Source organism: Ylistrum balloti, unplaced genomic scaffold, assembly GCF_031769215.1.
Source record: "Ylistrum balloti isolate Yb309-2 unplaced genomic scaffold, AGI_CSIRO_Ybal_v1 Utg370136, whole genome shotgun sequence".
Lineage (NCBI taxonomy): Eukaryota > Metazoa > Mollusca > Bivalvia > Pectinida > Pectinidae > Ylistrum > Ylistrum balloti.
In genome coordinates, this window is record NW_026782145.1 from 3,389 (window position 1) to 21,176 (window position 17,788).

At 35.1% G+C, this 17,788-nt stretch overlaps 2 protein-coding genes across 2 annotated transcripts in view; one reads left to right on the plus strand and one right to left on the minus strand.

Annotated features, from left to right (window-relative positions):
- The first annotated feature begins 542 nt into the window (after nucleotides 1-542).
- On the plus strand, nucleotides 543-5,811 carry LOC132550616 (3-hydroxy-3-methylglutaryl-coenzyme A reductase-like). Its single transcript, XM_060214708.1, has 6 exons — nucleotides 543-671; nucleotides 834-940; nucleotides 1,138-1,342; nucleotides 1,929-2,087; nucleotides 3,019-3,170; nucleotides 3,600-5,811. Exons 1-6 carry the CDS (start codon nucleotides 543-545, stop codon nucleotides 3,808-3,810), a joined length of 963 nt encoding a protein of 320 aa, XP_060070691.1. The 3' UTR covers nucleotides 3,811-5,811.
- Nucleotides 5,812-8,251: 2,440 nt separating this feature from the next.
- The window catches only part of LOC132550612 (unconventional myosin-IXa-like), a 101,688-nt gene continuing 92,151 nt past the window's right edge, over nucleotides 8,252-17,788 (minus strand). Inside the window, exon 44 of the mRNA XM_060214703.1 lies at nucleotides 8,252-12,549. Within this exon, the coding sequence (XP_060070686.1) occupies nucleotides 12,263-12,549 (287 nt within the window). The 3' untranslated portion in view covers nucleotides 8,252-12,262. The remainder of the gene's footprint in view (nucleotides 12,550-17,788) is intronic.

Genomic DNA, 17,788 nt, shown 5'->3' on the forward strand with positions numbered 1-17,788 from the left:
TATGTTAAAATATACAAAGGACTTCATCTCAATAAGCAAAAGTCTATGAGTGCCGATATTGGGTCTGTAGCATGCTGGGAGGAAAGGCTACCAAGTTTATTCAAATGAATGACCTCAACCCACTTTCAAGGTCACAGGGGTCAAGTGTTAAAATTACAAACGATGCAAAAGTCCATGGGCCTCTTGTTATATGGTAGAGTTGTTGTGGGGATGCACTTGCTGAAGTTAATTCGTGTGATTTGTGCAAATTAAAATAATTTGTCTGAAAGATAGGTCATTAAAACTTGATAATGTGGTCAAATATGTCCATTTGGATAAAAAAACCTGATTCTAACCATTATAAACTAGTTGTTAGTTGATCCTGTCTCACAACCACACACAAATTAAATTAATTTAATTTTACCATTTGTAAAACATTCTATAATTCTTTAAGATCTTATAACTCTAAGTGTTTTCCATTTTTACAAGACTTGGGTGACCTTATAAAAAGCTGTTCATTTGCACTATTCTACCTTTTGATAAACTTTTGAACTTGTTTAAACATGACTGTGCCTAACATTAACAGATTTGCCAGACTAAAGAAGATTCAGGTGGTACAAGCCAGTCGATACCTCTACATTCGTTTTGTTGCTACTACAGGAGATGCCATGGGGATGAATATGGTATCTAAGGTATGTTGTCTAGGATACATGTCTTCACGTCTAGTTGACTTATACATCAAATGCCCTTCATACCTTCTGGTATCCAGACATGGGGCCTAGGTACCAAGTATTCATGTCTTAAGACACCAGTGTTGGCACTATTAACACCACTTTTATGTTTTACTGTTACAGGGGTCAGAGAGAGCATTGACAACTATCCTGGAGCAGTTTCCTGACATGGAAATTTTAAGTCTGAGTGGGAACTTCTGTACTGACAAGAAACCTTCAGCAGTAAATTGGTGAGTAATTTGTCACATTGTCATATAGTAAGCTGACAAATTTAAACCATTTTTATTGATTGACTGGCAATTTTGGTAATATAACATCAAGTACTAAACCTTATTTAAATTTGTTAGGTCTAGGTTTTTTTAAGATAAATATTTTATGAATCTCTAAACAGACTTAAGTTTTTTTCCATACCTACTTTATGTTACAGGCTGGAAGGTCGAGGCAAGTCTGTGGTATCCGAGGCTGTGATTCCGGCAAAAATTGTCAAGTCCGTGCTGAAGACAACTGTGGCTGCACTTGTTGACCTAAACATCAGTAAAAACCTTATGGGATCTGCTATGGCAGGCAGTATTGGCGGCTTCAACGCCCACGCAGCCAATGTGGTCACTGCAATCTTTATTGCTACAGGACAGGTCAGATTGCTGTTGTCTTTGATATGGGAAATAGAGGGAAATATTGATTTAATATTATTTGAGCTCAGACTTATGAATGTGATAATGAAAACTGTCTTAAAGAAAATAGTACTGTTATAATGTTGTGTTTATGGCAGTTATAATGTTGTGTTTATGGCAGTTATAATGTTGTGTTTATGGCAGTTATGATGTTGTGTTTATGGCAGTTATAATGTTGTGTTTATGGCAGTTATAATGTTGTGTTTATGGCAGTTATGATGTTTTGTTTATGGCAGTTATGATGTTGTGTTTATGGCAGTTATAATGTTGTGTTTATGGCAGTTATAATGTTGTGTTTATGGCAGTTATGATGTTGTGTTTATGGAAAGATATTTTAAAAGATATTGAGGATTTAATTTGTCCGACGTTAGAAACTTTACATGGTATGTGTCAGGGGTATACAATGCAATATTGTTTTTCTTTGTCTCTGGTTTGAAGTCAGTCTCTTTCAAAGCACTTGCACTAGGCAAGTGGTCCAAATTTTGTGCACTTGCCCAGGCTACTTCCATTCAATTTAACTAGTCTGAGTAACATGTGCTGTTTCCAGGACCCAGCCCAGAACACTACAAGCTCTAACTGTATCACACTGATGGAGCCTACTGGACCTGATGGTTCTGACCTGTACATCAGCTGTACCATGCCTTCTATAGAAGTAGGAACAGTGGGTGGTGGAACTATTCTCCCTCCTCAAGCTGCGTGTCTGCAGGTAAGGTACCAACATTACAGAATGTGAGACAGGTGAAGACTATCACAGTGGTACCTTACTTACAACAAAGTCTCCTGTATAATATACTTACATTATATACTACCTCTTATGTCATGATGGAAGTAGAGAATGTAGGCTAGTAAGAGTGAGGATGACTTTCAACATGAGGGGTTCAACATGGGGCCTAGAAGTGGAAAGTGTAGGCTATTGAAGGTAAGGATGACTACCAGTTCCACATGAGGCCTGAAAGTTGAGAGTGTAAGAAGTAAGGATGACTTTCAACATGAGTACTGGAAGTGGAGTGTGTAACTATTAAGTGTAAGGATTACTTCAACATGAGGACTGGAAGTAGAGAGTGTAACTAGTAAGTGTAAGGATGGCTTCAACATGAGGACTGGAAGTAGAGAGTGTAACTAGTAAGTGTAAGGATTACTTCAACATGAGGACTGGAAGTAGAGAGTGTAACTAGTAATGTAAGGATGGCTTCAACATGAGGACAGGAAGTAGAGAGTGTAACTAGTAAGGATTACTTCAACATGAGGACTGGAAGTAGAGAGTGTAACTAGTAAGGATTACTTCAACATGAGGACTGGAAGTAGAGAGTGTAACTAGTAAGGATTACTTCAACATGAGGACTGGAAGTAGAGAGTGTAACTAGTAAGGATTACTTCAACATGAGGACTGGAAGTAGAGAGTGTAACTAGTAAGGATTACTTCAACATGAGGACTGGAAGTAGAGAGTGAGGCTAGTAAGTGTAAGGATGACTTTCAACATGCAGACTGGAAGTAGAGAGTGTAGGCTAGTAAGTGTAAGGATGGCTCTCAGTTCAGACTTGAGAATTATACATGTAGCTGTAATTGATCTTAACTGAATTTATACAATAGATATATAAAATCTTGGTAAATTTTGTAAATACATCTTTTGTTGCAGATGCTAGGTTTACGAGGATCGACTGGTAAATCAGGAGATAATGCTGGTGAGCTAGCTAGAGTGATTTGTGCCACAGTCCTTGCTGGAGAACTCTCTCTTATGTCGGCTCTAGCCGCAGGGCATCTGGTCAAAAGTCACCTGAGACACAACAGGTAAATCTAATTATGATAGACCTATCCAGTAAAAAGACCATAATTGGGACAATCCAGATCAACCAATTTTATAGGATTTTGAGAAAAGTATTGATTTTATATTATCTGTAAGAAATTAGGTTACAACAATGCATTAGAATTGATGTTTTCCTTTGAGATGAAAATTGTGTTCTGAGAAATGTCAGAATACTCCAAGGACCTATTGAACAGGTGAATAAGATGGGTCTTACATAGTTACCGATAAGTTGTAAAGATTAAAAAAAATCTACAATGCTGTATATCTATAGTATTTTGTGTCCAGAAATCAAGGTTACACAAAAAGTTGTCTTGAAATTCAAGTTTTGAGATCATAAATAAATTCCAAATATTTGTCATGTTTACCTTTACGAACATAACTTCATCTTGCTAATAATGTGCTGTATTTTTCAGGTCGACATTGAATGTGATAGCAGATACAAGTGGTACTAGTATATCTAAGGCTAAATGTGTAGAATCTGATAACAGTGTGTTTGACGTTTGCAATAACAGCCAATCGCTGGCACAAAAAGGACCTGAAATATGTATATCACAAGGAGCACGTACATCAGAAACGACTGCAGGGTTGATAGAGCCAGGAACATGTGTACTGAAGGCATCATGACAACCTGTATCATTCCATTAACTACTACATAGTCAGTACATCAGGAATCCTTTTTTTGTCGGTGATGAGGATTATGTGCTACTTGTACTGTTATTCATCAAGAGGTGCTTTTTCTATTTACATGCAGATATTATAATTAAATGTTTGTTTATTTATTGCGCTTCTCCTGAAAATCAACAAATTCTAAATAGGTAAAACTTTTTAGCTCACATGAATGGAAGCGCCAGGTGAGCTATTCAGTGTCCGTCGTCGGTCAACTTTTTCTATAAATTGCTGCTAGTCATGAACACATGAGTGGATTTTTTACCAAATTTGGTTTGAAGCCTGCTTGAGGGAAGGGGATTTAATTTGTATAAAGGATGGGTCCAATGGGAAAAATTGATCAATTTCTTTAAAATCTCCCTTGTTCTTCAGGAATTGCAAGATTTTGTACAAATTTGGTCTAAAACCTGCTTGGGTGAAGGGAAATCAATTTATATGAACAGTGGGTCTGACTCCTTGGAGCCAGAGGGGTGGGGCCAAATGGGAAAAATCTATTAATTTGTCTAAAATCTATCTTGTTCTTCAGGAGTTGTAGGATGTCAAAATTTGATCTGATGCCTGCTTGGGTGAAGAGAATCAGTTCTGTATGAACAGTGAATTGTCTGACCCCCTCTCCTTGGGGCCCATTTGGGAAATAGAGCAAGTTCTTTAACATCATTCTTATGTAGGAATAGCTGTATTTTGTCAAAAATTGGTGTGACATGTTTGGAAGAATGGGATCAATTTTGTACAAACAGTGGGTTCTGGCACTTTGTGGTGGGAGGAGTGAGGCTAAATAGTGAAAATAGAGCAGATTCTTTAAAATACTTCTTCTGAAGACATTCTTGGTGCAGAGAACTTAGTTTTGTACAAACAGTACCTACATTTAACTGCTATGAGGATGAGGGGCAAACCTGTTATAGAGAAATAGATAGTTTGAATAAAACAATTTTAGCAAACTTACCCAGGTGAGTGATGCAGGCCCTATGGTCATCTTGTTATTAAATCTTGATAAAAGGGTTTATTGTTATGAAATTTTATTATGGTATTCATTGAACCTTATCAAGTCAAAGTTCAGTCCCTAAATGTTGATATTTCAATCTATGGTCAAAAACTTCATAGAAGAAAACATGGCGATGTATCTTATGTACCAAAATTCTTTGTGAAGGAAAATCTGTTTTATGTACTAACTTCAGATGTGATCAGATTTGTGTAATTTACGTAGACAGGTCTCAGATATGTTGATGTTATTGGTTGTTATAACTGTGAACACCTTTTGTGATGAGGTCCGAGAAATGATCTCACAGGAAGTCTGTCATGTGGTGGGATAATTATGATAAATCAATGTGCTTACCCCGTATATCTGTTATTGTGGGACACTTTTTAAGTCAAGAATCTACCTGAAATGTTTATTTATATATTGTTAGTATAAACAGTAAGGACCTCAAAGTGATAAAATCATTGGTCAGTAGAGAAGACTGGACTTAGTAGTCTTATTCTCAGACAAAAGTAACTGGATACTTATGTTAAATATTGAATAGGATGTCAATGTTATATATTGAATAGGATGTCAAGTGAAATATCGATGCATTTATTGAAAAATATATTGAACTGATTTGATTCTGAAATCTTACAGGCATTTGTGGGATTACTTATTTATATTTTCACCAAATACTTCCTCATTGTTGCATTTTCTGTTTTTTCTGTCAGCTGTGATAGTTGATAAGAAATTAATACATTACCAGCCTTTACTGAAAAAAGTTACAAGTGCATAAAAGTATACATCTAATGCTTTAAAATTTGTGTAAGATAAATATTTCAATTATGTGGTCACAAAGTTTAAGAACTGATTTTACCTCGTGCGAGTGAAGCATGTATAGGTGCTTATGAAGGACCTGTTCAAGCAATAACTGCCTTGCTGCAGCTGTAGCTGTACCATTCAGAGTAAAATCATGTTTTTTATTGAACAAGTATGAAATAAAATTTGTGAAATGATTTATACTAAAATTTAAGTTGTTTTCTATTTAGTCATCATAGCTTAATGATGTGCACGTTATGTTGACTTTGTTTTGAGACTGTTTAAGCTTATTCCTTCTGTAGTTTTCTATTGATTTGAATTTAATATTGAAAATATGCATTTTACATGTATAGGAAAGTAAAACTTACACAAGTAGATCATTACATTGATAAAGATTTGTCATATTTTGATGGTAGGCCAGAGGCTGTTTCTGGAGGTAACTATCTTCATCTTGTATCAAGTAGATTGCTAGAGTCATAACTAGGGTAGTAATATGACTTTGATTTTCAAAGTCCAAATTTTAGCAAAAGTCACCGTGAGGTACTAGGTTTGTGTACTTTTAACTGTAAGCTACAGGGGGTAGTAATAGCTCATTCAGTGGAGCATGAGACTTTGCAACATGATGTAATGATCTCTGGCGTGTTATGAACTACTGAGGGTCGCAATTGCTCACATTAGTAACAACCTCTGGCATGTTATGAACTACTTAAGCTAAAAATGGCTTGCATAGGTAATGATCAGTGGCATAATATGGACTTCAGGGGACAGCAATAGCTCAGCCAGCAGAGTATCAGTCTTTGCAACCTACAATTTGTGACATGTGGTTCAATCCTTACCCAAAGCAATTGGTGTCTCTTGGGAGGCTGAGATCATACACCATGCTGTGCTATATGGTTGTTTCCCTAAGCAAGCCACTTTACCCCAAGGCATTGCTTAGTGTGGGTCAGGTCTCCTGCTTTAGGTTCAATGAGGCAGCCACAAGCCACTTGAAGAGAACATGTCTACAAATGGCCCTCACTGATAAACTCTGCAAACAAACTATGAATTATCAGAGGATCTAAGGTACTGTTTTGTGGAGTAAAGAAAAGACTGAGAGAAAAAAAGAAGATGAAATCTCAAGGTTAAATTACATTCGTTTTTATTGGTACGTGTATTATCGCTCAAACTTGATCACTCTCAAACACCACTTTTTCTGTAAGACACTTGAGTTATCTCCCTTACTCTCACTTCCTGTCGCTACCATCACACTCAACCAGAGTGACAGCAATCCTATATAACAAATCCTCAGCTCTGGTACATACAACAAAACAAAGTCAGTTTAAACAATTTCTCTTGTCAATGGAATATTCCTAGATAACATTTGTAATGGACGATGATTGGATGATTGAAGGATTCTATTGTCAACATAAAAATTCTAAAAACAAGTTATCTTAGATAAATGGCACAAATCATATGATTTGATGACATTCACAAATGTAAGCAATTTATATGAATTTTGTCCGTATAGTAATTGGACAGAACAGACAAGTATGGAATGAAATATTACAGAGAAACCCAAAACATGGAAGAGGGAATTCTCAGCAAACATTTAAAGCATACGTATATACTTTTGTAATCAAGTTAAATCTTAACTTTTCTGTATATGTGTCTATAGCATCATCAAATGTTGGGTTGACATGTTATTTGTACTATGTCAAGTCAGCTAACATATATATACTTACATCTTGAATAGTATATGAACACAGTTTATTTACACGTCATAACGGCTGACAAACAACTCTATGTAATTAGCAAATATTTTGCATTGAGTTTGAGCAATAAAGCCTGACTAATGTTACTGTACATAATTATCTGAAATTTCGCCCCACTACAGAGAGTACTGTAGATTATTTACATGATGTACCGATGCATAGATGAGGACAACAAACTGTATCTATTATGTATGACTTGTACTAAATGTGTGTGTATAGGAAGTTTGGTACAGATAGAATAGGAGGAATCGTTATAATTGTAGAAACATAGAGAAGTAACTACTGTCATCTCTAATGTAAACAGGAGTATACAAGTACTGCTGTACAAACTTTCCAGTTCTAGTCCTAGAATATTACAGTTATACCACTACTGCCATCTCTAATGTAAACTGGAGTATACAAGTACTGTACAAACTTTCCAGTTCTAGTCCTAGAATATTACATTATACCACTACTGCCATCTCTGATTTATATTAATACACTACAGAAATATCTTAATACTACTATTATAATATTCCAGGTAGACTTACAAGAATACTGTAATATTATACTCCAGTAATATATAAGAATACTATGGTAATATCATAGCACACGTATGTAATTTTCAAGTAGCAGTTCAAAAATACCATTGTAATACTTATTGTTAACACTTATTTAATATTTATAACACTAAGGTATTATTCCAGATACTGTACAAGAATACCATTGTAATACTTATTGTTAACACTTATTTAATATTTATAACACTAAGGTATTATTCCAGATACTGTACAAGAATACCATTGTAATAATACACTTGTGTAATATTCCAGACTGTTCAAGAATACCATTGTAATATCATAACACTTATTGTTAACACTTATTTAATATTTATAACACTAAGGTATTATTCCAGATACTGTACAAGAATACCATTGTAATACTTATTGTTAACACTTATTTAATATTTATAACACTAAGGTATTATTCCAGATACTGTACAAGAATACCATTGTAATATTATAACACTTGTGTAATATTCCAGACTGTTCAAGAATACCATTGTAATATCATAACACTTCTGTAATATTCCTCAGACTGTATAAGAATACCATTCTAATATCATAACACTTATGTAATATTCCAGACTGTTCAAGAATACCATTGTAATATTATAACACTAAGGTATTATTCCAGTAGCAGTACAGGAATACCACAGTTGACTGTAATATTATAAAACTTATGTAACATTCCAGTAACAGTGCTAGAAAACTTTAACAACATAGCACTAATGTAGTGATATTATTACACAGGTCTAGTAATACTAGAATATTACAGTAATATCATAACAGGGTTCTAATATTATTACAATAATAAAATACTAGAGTAATATGATGACACTATAACAACGACTATTACGATATCATTATTTCTATGATACTACTGGTACACTGATATTTGTCTACACTAACACTGATATTTGTCTACACTAACACTCTACATTAACAAGTACCTCACAGCTGGATTTCTATCCGTTATGGCACAACTGTCATTCTACACCCTATACAACACCTCAATAAGTACATATTCGGTCTTCCATATAAAGTGTACATCAATAAGCATAGACATTTAGTGACAGTTACAGTCTCAAGAAAAGTTATCAGAGGTGTTTGAGAATCTTGGTAAGAGGTAACATATATGTTTTATATATTACAAATTATACAGCCATATGTCGCAAATGAAATTTTCAATGAAACCTCTTGTGTAATATATATATTGCTGGTATATGGCAGTAGGTGATACAAAAACTGTTAAATCTAATATGATACTGTGGCAATCATTGATGTAGTATTCACCATGGATAACATCAAACTTGATACTATCATTCAAACCTATTTCATAGGGTCATAAAACTGCTTTGGCTTAATCTCTAACCAAAATGACTGACCAATACTAATCTGTGTATAACAAACTCAAATAAATAAAAGTTAATAAAAATAAGTACAGGGTAATATTAAAATATTGACTTCAAAAGTTATGATTATATTAAACATTAGGAGCAGTTAAAACTAGCATTACCATTTTGCATCCATAAGCATTGCACAATTATGAAAATAAATATAAACAGCACTATACCACCTAATCTGAAATGTAACAAAACGATGTCTATATCAGAATGTAACAAACATATTTCAAAACAAAAAGTATCGCTTTCAAACTATCTGTTGTAGCTACACACAAAATTAAAAGGCACAAAGTACATATTAATAGTTGAATATCACAGATTTTTTACAAACAACTACTATATAACATATATATTGAATGATATTTGCATATATCTGAGAAGTAGCAGCACGACTATTGCTTATACTGTCAGTTCTCCTTTGTTTGGAAATTTGAAGATAATATATAGGTCAAAAACTAACCAAAACATCATTCCTGACAGATTTTTTTCTATTTTGACACTCTTTTGAAATCCTAAATTGACGTACATACATCAAACACCAATTAAGCAATAACATTCACAAGAGTAGGATTTATTCTCAAGTGGTTCTGCTGATCTGAATATTTCTCATGATCTACAAAGTCAATAGTCAACACAAATAAAAACAAACTACCACAGGTAATTATTGCAAAGTTTTTTGATTTGTGCCAATTTGTTTGACAAGTGAGCATACAGACATTAGACATGTAAGGATAATACACAGTATAATGTCATGACTGGGGCTAAATATATGATCAGATACATAATGTACATCAATATTATAGAGAGCCTGGAATGTTACAAGTGTCCACATCACTGTCCAGTCAATAATTTAACAGCATCAGTCACTGGTCAACTGTTGTCTACTTTACCACAACAGCATCACAGTCACTGGTCAACCGTTGTCTACTGTACCAAAACAGCATCACAGTCACTGGTCAACCATTGTCTACTGTACCAAAACAGCATCACAGTCACTGGTCAACCGTTGTCTACTGTACCAAAACAGCATCACAGTCACTGGTCAACCGTTGTCTACTGTACCAAAAGAACATCACAGTCACTGGTCAACCGTTGTCTACTGTACCAAAACAGCATCACAGTCACTGGTCAACCATTGTCTACTGTACCAAAACAGCATCACAGTCACTGGTCAACCGTTGTCTACTGTACCAAAACAGCATCAAAGTCACTGGTCAACTGTTGTCTACTGTACCAAAACAGCATCACAGTCACTGGTCAACATTGTCTACTGTACCAAAACAGCATCACAGTCACAGGTCAACCATTGTCTACTGTACCAAAACAGCATCACAGTCACTGGTCAACATTGTCTACTGTACCAAAACACCATCATGGTGCTATAGTCATGGGCCAACCATTGTCTACTGTACCAAAACACCATCATGGTGCTATAGTCACAAGCCAACCATAGTCTACTGTACCAAAACACCATCATGGTGCTATAGTCATGGGCAAACCATTGTCTACTGTACCAAAACACCATCATGGTGCTATAGTCACAAGCCAACCATAGTCTACTGTACCAAAACACCATCATGGTGCTATAGTCATGGGCAAACCATTGTCTTCTGTACCAAAACACCATCATGGTGCTATTGTCACAAGCCAACCATTGTCTACTGTACCAAAACACCATCATGGTGCTATAGTCACAAGCCAACCATTGTCTACTGTACCAAAACACCATCATGGTGCTATAGTCACGGGCCAACCATTGTCTACTGTACCAAAACACCATCATGGTGCTATAGTCATGGGCCAACCATTGTCTAATATACCAAAACACCATCATGGTGCTATAGTCATGGGCAAACTGTAATCTTTTCATATCCAATTTGCTGGATGTTCTATCTATCTTTCTATGAAATTACACAAGTCTCATTTAAAGCCTTACCACCTCATTGTATATATGGAAATGATAGTGTATCTGTATAAATTACCTACTGCTAGTGTATAACTATTAAACCTACCAATCACAGAAGTAACTCTCCAGTGGTGGGAGCTGACTAGATTAATGGTTTACCAGAAAGACAAAAATATTGTCAGGTTTATACCTACAATATCTATGGTGCTACACCTAAGCTGAAGATAATAAACAAGTAGAAAAAACTTATCTACAGTCTCGTCTGGAGCAGATTTGGCAATAAAAACCCGTCTTCACTGTATGTCTGTCTATACAGTATATAGCAAGTATCGGTCAATATGAACATACAGTATTGCACTTGTTCGAACCACATAGACTGCAGGACGGCCCCAACACAAAATCTTACTCCAGCACATGATCACAAAAGCTGGTACAATGAATATTTTCATGTAAAACAAGTATGGAAAAAAATACAAACTATTATCCAATTTCTGAATAAGGTTGACAAACTGAACACTGTTATCTGAACTAGAAAACATTTAGCTGAACAATGGAAAGTACAATCTTTGTCATGATATTGCAACTAACTTCTAGCTCAGAATACAAACAGGCCAAAAACCACCCAAAAATAACATTTGTAAATTTGTGTGTACGGCATGCCATCATAGTGTTGCTGCTTACACCAACAGTGACCACACAATAGCACTGCAGGCACAACACCAAGAATATTAATCAGATAGCATTATGTAACACATTACATTGGTGGGTATCTTTTAGTTCTAAACTTGTGTGTATTTACTTCTGTACACATCCTCACTAATTAATGACGCAGGTCACTATAGATTTCTTGCAAAAGATTCCTTTTTGAATCCCAGTTTGTTCATAAATTGAATTTTCATTTTCACAGAAAATTAATATTTTCAATAGAATTATCTCAGTAATATATTAAAGTGTTTCCAAAAAAGATAAATTGTGAGTTAAATTCAGTGAAAGTAGAATGTAAGACAGACATATCCAAACTAACACAAAAGTCACACCATGATTTCGTCCTCTTCGCCTATATTGTGTAGCCCTGGGACTGAAAGAAAGCTGGAGTCATAAGAAGGAATGCGCCCTTGCCCCACTAAGAAAACTGCATCATAGTTTCCTGGGGATGCAGGGTCATTAGTACTTGGTTCTCCCATCTCTTCTTTATTATTGTAAGAATTCTCAGAATGTCTTCGCCTTTTCACAGCCCTGCTGTAACGTGTTGGTGGCCGTCTTGGTGGAAGTGTGGCTCGCTGCTTTGTCAAGTGGTTCAACTGTGTTGGGGGACTGACTATAACAAAAACATGGACAAGGCATTAGTCTAGGGTGACAAAGAAACAATGGTAGGATATCTACATGTTTCCCTGATATACCTTTTGTCTTCCTATCTTGATCTCGCAGTAACCGACTAATGTCTAATATAGACTGCCTGTCACTGATAAGATTCACTGCTGTGCTCTGAAATTTCAGTTCTTCAATATCATCCATAACTTTTGCAAAAATCGATTTTTTTTTCTCCTCAAAATTTGTCCTTGTTTACAAACTTGTTATTCTTTCATTTAACATATCAATCAGACTTTGTAAGCAATCAATACTTCAACAGTTTCTCAGTAAATAATTCAAAACTCATAACATGAACTCCAGTGGAATTATAAGGAACTTGTTGAGAAATGCTACCAAGCGTAAGTTCACCTGCAAGCAGTGGTCAGCTAATTAGGCAGACAAAACACAGACATTAAACATGTGTAGTAGCCATATAAATATAAGCTTTATGTTAGTGGATCAGCACAAAAATAAAACTTCCCTAAGCAACATTAGCTTACCAATAATGAAGCAAATATCATAAAACAGGAATCACTCCCTCCTTATCAATAAATACGACAATCAGAAACTGTATTATACAGCTTAGGTATCAATTCAATAAATACGACAATCAGAAACTGTATTATACAGCTTAGAAACTGTATTATACAGCTTTGGTATCATTTCAATCCTGATTAAAAATTTATCAATCAGAATTAAACATATTTTACCCAATCCAACTCGCAGCTAATGACATGCAGATATATTTTGAATGTTAGATTTTTAATTCTGCAAAGTGAATGAAATTAAGAAATACCAACATATAACCCTATTAAAATACATCAACTTACATAACATAGCGACATCACATGATGTCACACCATAGCATTTAGCTCTACAAAAAAGCAACAATATCTATAATCTGTTACCTTGGCAACATGTAACTGTTTGTGATAATTCTGTGATTACTTAAATCTTTGGTCACCAATGAGAAATTCATTTGCTCAAAGTATGGAAATTAACAGCTTCTGTTTTACACACACAAAATCATGGTTAATATAATACAGGTTCTAGGAAGGACTACAGAAATCATTCATACCTACAGAAAATCCAGTTTACACACTGTTACAGAAGTTTCTTCAAGTTTTCAAACAACACAAGCAATTAGTTGTGGCAGAGTAATTTTCACACAGAAAATTAAATTACGACAGAGACAGCATTACTGGTTAAAAAGTTAAATTCCTTACATATCTGAAAAAATCAGGAGACAACACTAGAAACCTTCAATATCCTGACCTGAAAACTATTCAATAAAATTCATTCTATAGGTTGTCTATAACAAACAATAAGTCAAAAAGAACAGACTGGTTTGAAATGAAAACTGACAAAGGAAAGGAAGGAGAGGTAGGTGAAAAAAGAAAAGAAGATGAAAACAAGACAGGGCATGTCAATGGCTTAAATGCCTTTCTAAAATTGTGAACAGATTTAAAAATAAATACCTGTCTATGACCACTATAGACAACAAAGGTCTGTTATTATTGGTATAGAATTGGTAAACAAGTAAAACACAATGACTCGGAGATATACACAATGCAATCAAAGATATTAAAACAGAAATAACATTGTAGACATGCTAACCTTAAGTTAAAACTTCAGCTCATGTCATTATACTGACCATGCAATGACATGAGATAATGGGAGTCTGTAGAAATAATATCATGATGGCTTCACAAACTACAAACCTATCAGGGAGAAAATGGATAACAGATTTATAGCAATCCTAGTGAACCTACTGGCTATGAAATAAAAAATACAACTCAGAAGTTCTTACATCTAGGAAATTCACATAGCAGAGAAATAAGGAGCACCATGCTACAGGACAATAGGCTACTGTACAACAGAAATTAGGACAAGTGGCTACCATACAAAGGAAATCTGTAAAGAAAACTTGTCACACCAACAGTAAGATGTCAGTGTGACACACATACCTTGTCTGATATCGATCATTTGAAAAAGCTTTTGATTGAGTCTGAAAGCAGTGAATGTAGGCTAACAGTCAATATATATGTCTGTGTAAACTGTTAGATTAGTAAAGTCACATTGCCAACAGTTATATATAATGTTGGTGTAAACTTTACACTGCTTCTCTAAAGAACAAATTTAGGAAGTGACAACAGTATATTTCACAGAATGGTCAACGCAGCTCCACTGTAATCCTCAAACACATATAAATATAGTAAATCTCAGGAAAACATGTTGAACTAATCCTCAAAATGAGTTAAGATAGCATACTTTCCCATCATCATGCATGACCTTGATGCTACCAATAATGATATAGAGAACCATAATGTCTAGAATGCATAAACAATCCAAATTTCCCCTAACACATTGTTAGGATTCTGTTGTCTTGGTCTTAAACTGATCTGTAACAATTTGGAATATTTGTGTACTGTGTAATGAAATTGATAACACTGATCAGAAGCATTGTGACCTAGAACTAGTTTCCCTGAAATAGACATCAGAAACACTTGTGTATAGTGCCATGAATCTTTTTGTTGAAAACTAAGTTGAAAATCTGTGAACAAACCAGATGCACAAAATTTTCCATGAGCAGGTACATTCAAACCTGCTTAAACTTCACAGGTAAACAGACTGATGGATGAACGGACATGAAGATATCCGACATTCGAACAGATCCACACATGCAATGGCATAAAATATCCCATGAATATTGAAGTTTGACGATAAAAGGAAGTTCTATGTGTTTGTCTTTTTCAATACTGTAATTTCCGCCCCCCCCCCCCCCCCCCCAACCTCCATCTTTTCAACAGATTTTGTTATTTGCTACTTGTTTTAAGCAGATAAATAAAACCATATTTGTACATCAAAAGCATTATATGCAGGTTACAAGGTTAATAAGTTATACAAGGTCATAGCTTTGGCAGGTGTACCTCATTACAGGTTAGTAAACAAATTATGATTTAATACAAAGTCCTATATCACCAGGAGAAGCTGTGTATACTACCTAAGGTTTATATGTTGTAACATTTATAATAAGCAGTAAAAACTACACTAAGATCATTAATAAGGAAGATCATTTTTTCCGTTCTTACCTAATTCTGATCTGGATTTTATCAGAAGTAAAACAGGAAATGCCTTAGCAAATGATTACAATAAATTTCAATAATATATTGTAAAAGAAATATGTTTAAACAAAGACATAAACCGCTGAAGGGGATGGTTCTGCCTTCTGTAGTAAGAAGCTGTAAGCTTGACACGATGCATAATATAACAGATCTGACTGCACGGTGGAAGAGGAGAGGATGTTGCGATATACAAGCAGTATAGTCTATATCAGCAGTGCTTCTCACTCTCTTGTCTCCAGATCTCAAGTTTTATTTTGAATATCACAGTGTTAACATACAGCAATACTGTTATTAATTTTATAAAGCTACTCAGGTTAGGTTTGAATACCATATATTAAAAGATTGACACAAACTGAAGAACAGCTTTTCTGTTCAGTAGAGTTTAAATGACTCTCAGTGTACACTCAGCTACTGGAAAAGACTAGAGTTTCAAAAAATCAGTTTATTTCTGTAGATGTTACAAAACAGATCTTAATAGATCTAACAGATCAGATAGTCTTCAAAAATTCAATTTACATCTCTTATCATTACAGAACAGATCTTTAACAGATCAGAGTGAGATAGTAGCCCATAAACTGTCCAAATGGAAGTTGAATGGACTTTTGGTGGAATCACGCCAGCTCTACTGTCTACTCATTAAAATTGTGATAAAGATATAAAGTGTTGGCAGAGATCACAGGAACTTAATCTGCAACACAGTTTCATATAACTGACATTGTTTCATATGGTTTCAAATGAACCAAAACAAAGTGCATATAATGAAATCAGAATTTTACTGGAAGACAGTAGATAACGTGAGGTTGCCAGAATGCTGACAAATAACCCAAAACACTAATATACTTACTGGAGGACAGGAATGCCAAAAAAAAGAGGAAGTGAAAATGTTTAACAGAAAAAACAACAGTTTGTGTGTGACACATGGTGCATGGTTTGACAGTTTGTGTGTGACACATGGTGCATGGTTTGACAGGTTGTATGTTACACATGGCGCATGGTTTGACAGTTTGTGTGTGACACATGGTGCATGGTTTGACAGTTTGTGTGACACATGGTGCATGGTTTGACAGTTTGTGTGTGACACATGGTGCGTGGTTTGACAGTTTGTGTGTGACACATGGTGCATGATTTGACAGTTTGTATGTGGCACATGGTGCATGGTTTGACAGTTTGTGTGTGACACACGGTGCATGGTTTGACAGTTTGTGTGTGACACATGGTGCATGGTTTGACAGTTTGTGTGAGACACATGGTGTAGTGTTCAGTTGGGTATGGGTACCACATGGTGCATTGTTTGACAGTTAGTGAAAGACATATGGTGCATTGTACAAACATTTCTGAATGACACATGATGTAGTTTGACAGTCTGTTTGACACATGATGTAGTTTGACAGTCTGTTTGACACATGATGTAGTTTGACAGTCTGTTTGACACATGATGTAGTTTGACAGTATGTTTGACACATGTCATTTGACAGTCTGTTTGACACATGATGTAGTTTGACAGTCTGTTTGACACATGATGTAGTTTAACAGTCTGTTTGACACATGATGTCATTTGACAGTCTGTTTGACACATGATGTTGTTTGACAGTCTGTTTGACACAAGGTGCAGCATTTGACACTTGGTATTTGGTACAATGTGTGTCACATGGTACAATTTGATGGTTTGTGTGTGGCACATGGTGCAAGTTCCAGTTTGAGTGACATATGATGCAGCGTTTTACATTTGATGTTTTTGGCACATGTAAATTGTCTGACAGTTTGTATGACACATAACAAATTGTTTGGCCTTTTGTGTGTGAAACAAGGTGCAGTTTTAACAGCTTTGTGTGGTACAGGGTGCAGTTTTTTGTCAGTCTGTGTATATGAGTGACACAAAACCCTTTTTTTCAACATTTTGGATGGGTGTAAATTAAATGCTTGCTTTCCTTATAATCTTAATTCTAATGTAAAGTCAGATTACCTCCCTGTAAGGATGGCTTAATGGCAAGTCATAATGTACAAACAGTTACACCCATATTCTATTTTCTTCTAGCTTTCCAACAAAATATTTATTTCAAGTCATAAATTGTCATGTTCACA

Bases quoted from the DNA above. Each gene is read 5' to 3' on its own strand.
- LOC132550616 (XM_060214708.1), top strand. From the start codon at position 543: ATGACTGTGCCTAACATTAACAGATTTGCCAGACTAAAGAAGATTCAG. The intron at 941-1,137 runs GTGAGTAATTTG...TTTATGTTACAG, and splicing joins AAACCTTCAGCAGTAAATTG to GCTGGAAGGTCGAGGCAAGT. The intron at 3,171-3,599 runs GTAAATCTAATT...TGTATTTTTCAG, and splicing joins AGTCACCTGAGACACAACAG to GTCGACATTGAATGTGATAG.